This window comes from Silene latifolia, chromosome X (genome assembly GCF_048544455.1).
Source record: "Silene latifolia isolate original U9 population chromosome X, ASM4854445v1, whole genome shotgun sequence".
Taxonomy (NCBI): domain Eukaryota; kingdom Viridiplantae; phylum Streptophyta; class Magnoliopsida; order Caryophyllales; family Caryophyllaceae; genus Silene; species Silene latifolia.
Genome location: NC_133537.1, coordinates 329,565,338 through 329,568,547, shown reverse-complemented (window position 1 = coordinate 329,568,547; position 3,210 = coordinate 329,565,338). Strand labels below are relative to the sequence as shown.

Sequence of the window (3,210 nt, the reverse complement as noted above, 5' to 3'; positions counted from 1 at the left end):
CTGATAGGATAAGGAAGCTTGGTTTGTTTGGCCATAGAACAAGTGATACACACCCTGTGATTATTCCGGTGAAGGGATGAAGCCACACAAGGTATGTGTTTCAGTTTGTGATTTCTAGCATGGCCCAACCTTAAATACCAAATGTCACCATCCTTTTCATTAATAATTGGCAAGTCCTTACACAAGTCCTGAGAGGCATCAGAGGAATTGAAAATGATGCCTTCAGTTTCATTCATACCAGTACTAGAAACAAAATAAGAGTTAATATTACAAAGTTTAGAGTCACATTTCCCAACAGAAACACTTGCTAGACTAGTTTGGGGTGAACTAACACTATTAACTAGATAATAGATGTCCTTGTCTTCTTTTCCCAGAGCCCTAATCCTCTTGGTATGAGAGTCTTGTATGGCACAGACATGTTCATAAAACAAGACAAGACACTGTTCATCCTTGATTAGTTTTTGAACAGATAACAAGTTATGTTTGAATGTGGGAACATATAAGACGTTATTTAGCTTCATTCCATTTTTCAGTTGAAGGGAACCAGTGTGAGAAACATGTGAGGCACCACCATTTGGTAGGTTAATTTTGGGTTTTTCTTTTAACTCTTTGCAATTTTCTAAGAGTTTTAAATCTGATATCATGTGATCAGAAGCTCCTGAGTCAATTATCCACTCATGAGAGCTAAGATTGACATTGTTGCATGAGATGAGTGCCATACCTGCAAAGTTGGCCTCCATTTCATCCTCGCCCAGGATAAGTGCTCGACCTTTCCCTTTTGGTTGCTCATCGCCTGCTCAAACTGTTCGATGTGGTCAGAGTAATGGCACCTGACTCTCCAGCACCTGCCATTCTCCCTTTGTTGGGATATTTCTGAAACCTGCCCTTGTTTGCCCCAGTTTTGTGTCCCTTAAACCCAGTTCCAGCACTATCATAAGTGCTCTGGAAATTAGTGGCTTCAGGTTTTGCTGGGAAATACTTGGCCATAGGATGACCTGCTGGATAGCCAACCACTCTCCAGCCCTTCTCTCTGACATGTCCTTTCTTTTTGCAACCAGTGCAAGTAGGTCTGTTGTCAGGTGGAGTCTGATCAGCAAAGAAAGCAGCATTCTCAGCTTCAACTTTCACATTGGTCTTGTAATTTCTCCTTTGTGCTTCTTCCTGCTGAAAGATTGCAGCTGCCTCCTTAGCTGTTGGGAGAGGAGTCATCATGAGAACATTGCTTCTCATGGTGGTATAAGACGGATTCAGGCCATTGAGGAACTGAAAGAGCTTCCTTTCTTCCTGCTCTTTATGTTGAGCATCAATGAAAGCCCCTATCTCAGGGGTATTTCACTCAGAGGAGGCCAATCATTCATCAGCTCTATGTTTTGCCAAAGGATTCTGAGCTCTATGAAATACTCACAGATAGTCTTCTCTCCTTGCTCCAGGTCATCCAGCTCCTTGTTTAATCTGAATTTCCTGGCTTCATTGCTCACAGAGAACTGCCTTTGCACGTAATCCCACATATCCTTTGCAGTTTCAGAATACATCACAGATCTCTTGATCTGTGGTTCCACATTGTGCAGGATCCAGGATATCGCAGATCATGCGGTAACCCAGCACTTCCCTTAAGGGATTGTTGGTGGGTTTCTTCACCAAACCAGTGAGCAATCCAAGTTTTCTCTTTGTGTAGATGTGGATTTTCATTTGCCTTTTCCACTCATGATAGTTCTCAATTCCAGAGAGTTTAGTGTCCACCACTATAGGATATGCACTCTCAGCTGGATGGAGATAGAGAAGGATCAGAGGTTTCTATGATTGCATTTGCGGAAGGAATAAGAGACTCATAGGTACTCATTGTTATGAAAGAATTATTGGAAACAGAAAAAGGAAGATAAGGAAAGAAAGAAGGATAGAATGCTTGTGAATGAGTGAGATTCAACAAGCCAACGTCCGGTTTAAATAGACTAGATTTGCACTTCAACCATTAATGCCCAACCACAATTGGTTAACAGGCTCCTCATCCTTATGGCTCTGATACCATATTGAGATTATTGCCTATGAAGGAAGTAGAGGACTGCATTCATAGTTGGAAGAGTTTGGTTGAGATTTTCTGATCATGTATTCAATGATTCTGAAAGTGTGTTTTGTACAATGCTGCAAACTTGAGTATATACTCCTAAAGCAAGGATAATAACCATTGAACATCTAAGTAGTCTAATCTAGCTAATAAAGTAGATGCAAGACAAGCATTGTACAGCTAATATTTAGGTATTAACCACCGTCCTTCTTTCTTCTTTTCTGATGAATGCTATGGACTGTTGGTCCATAGCCTTTGTTTGTCATAGTGGCAGTGGTACTTGTTGGCATTGGTACCTTGTTTTCTCTACACTTGCTGAAATAGCATCACATATTTTAAGCTCAATCTGACGTGTCAGCTTATTAGAAGAGTAAGTACAAAATAACCTTCTAATTTTGTTTTAATGGAAAGGAAAATAAAAAAAAAGGTAGAATATGCCCCATGAATATATAGAATATTCCTTTTGCATTTCTCACGTTATTCTCTAATGCTAAAATTACCGAGATTCTTTCCAAAATGTAAAACTAATCCTGGATTTCTTAGTGCTTTTTTCTAGGAAAAGTTTTTTTTTTTCAAATGTTGGAATCATGGAAATAAGTGAGATTTCATTTTCATATTATAAATTAGTATATTTACTAATTACGAATATAGCAATACAATTATCTTTTCCATTTTCATATCCGTAGAATTATAATAATAATTTACCCTAAAATAATTAGCGAGTTTTGCGCCCTAAAATACCGCTCAATTAGTTTTCAATAAACTGCCAAAAAAACACTATATATTTCATATGTCACATACAGCTCCAATCAAGTCCCTCTTTTGGTTTTTTTTTTCTATGCATTTTGTTTTGCCTTAAGACGGATAACAAAAATTTGTGATTTATTTTCAAATCCGGGCTTATTTTCTTAGATTAATTCTTTTGTCTTTTTTTGTACCTATTGGAATAGCAGTATAAGTTATTACTACCTCATACACCCACCTATTCTAAATAACATTCCTCATTTCCTTTTTCGTCTATTCACCATACCTTCTCTATTTCTTTTTTTGGTAAAATTTTATACTTATTTTAATCAACTCATCCCACAACTCTACCCACAATTTCTTCCCTCTCTTCAATTACCTCACCCCACAACAATACCTTCCAT

At 38.0% G+C, this 3,210-nt stretch overlaps 1 protein-coding gene across 1 annotated transcript; it reads right to left on the bottom strand.

Moving 5' to 3' along the window:
• Positions 1-786: 786 nt before the first annotated feature.
• On the bottom strand, positions 787-3,210 carry LOC141620827 (uncharacterized). Its single transcript, XM_074437594.1, has 4 exons — positions 3,204-3,210; positions 1,639-1,763; positions 1,406-1,547; positions 787-1,316 (listed from the first exon to the last, which is right to left on the bottom strand). Exons 1-4 carry the CDS (start codon positions 3,208-3,210, stop codon positions 787-789), a joined length of 804 nt encoding a protein of 267 aa, XP_074293695.1.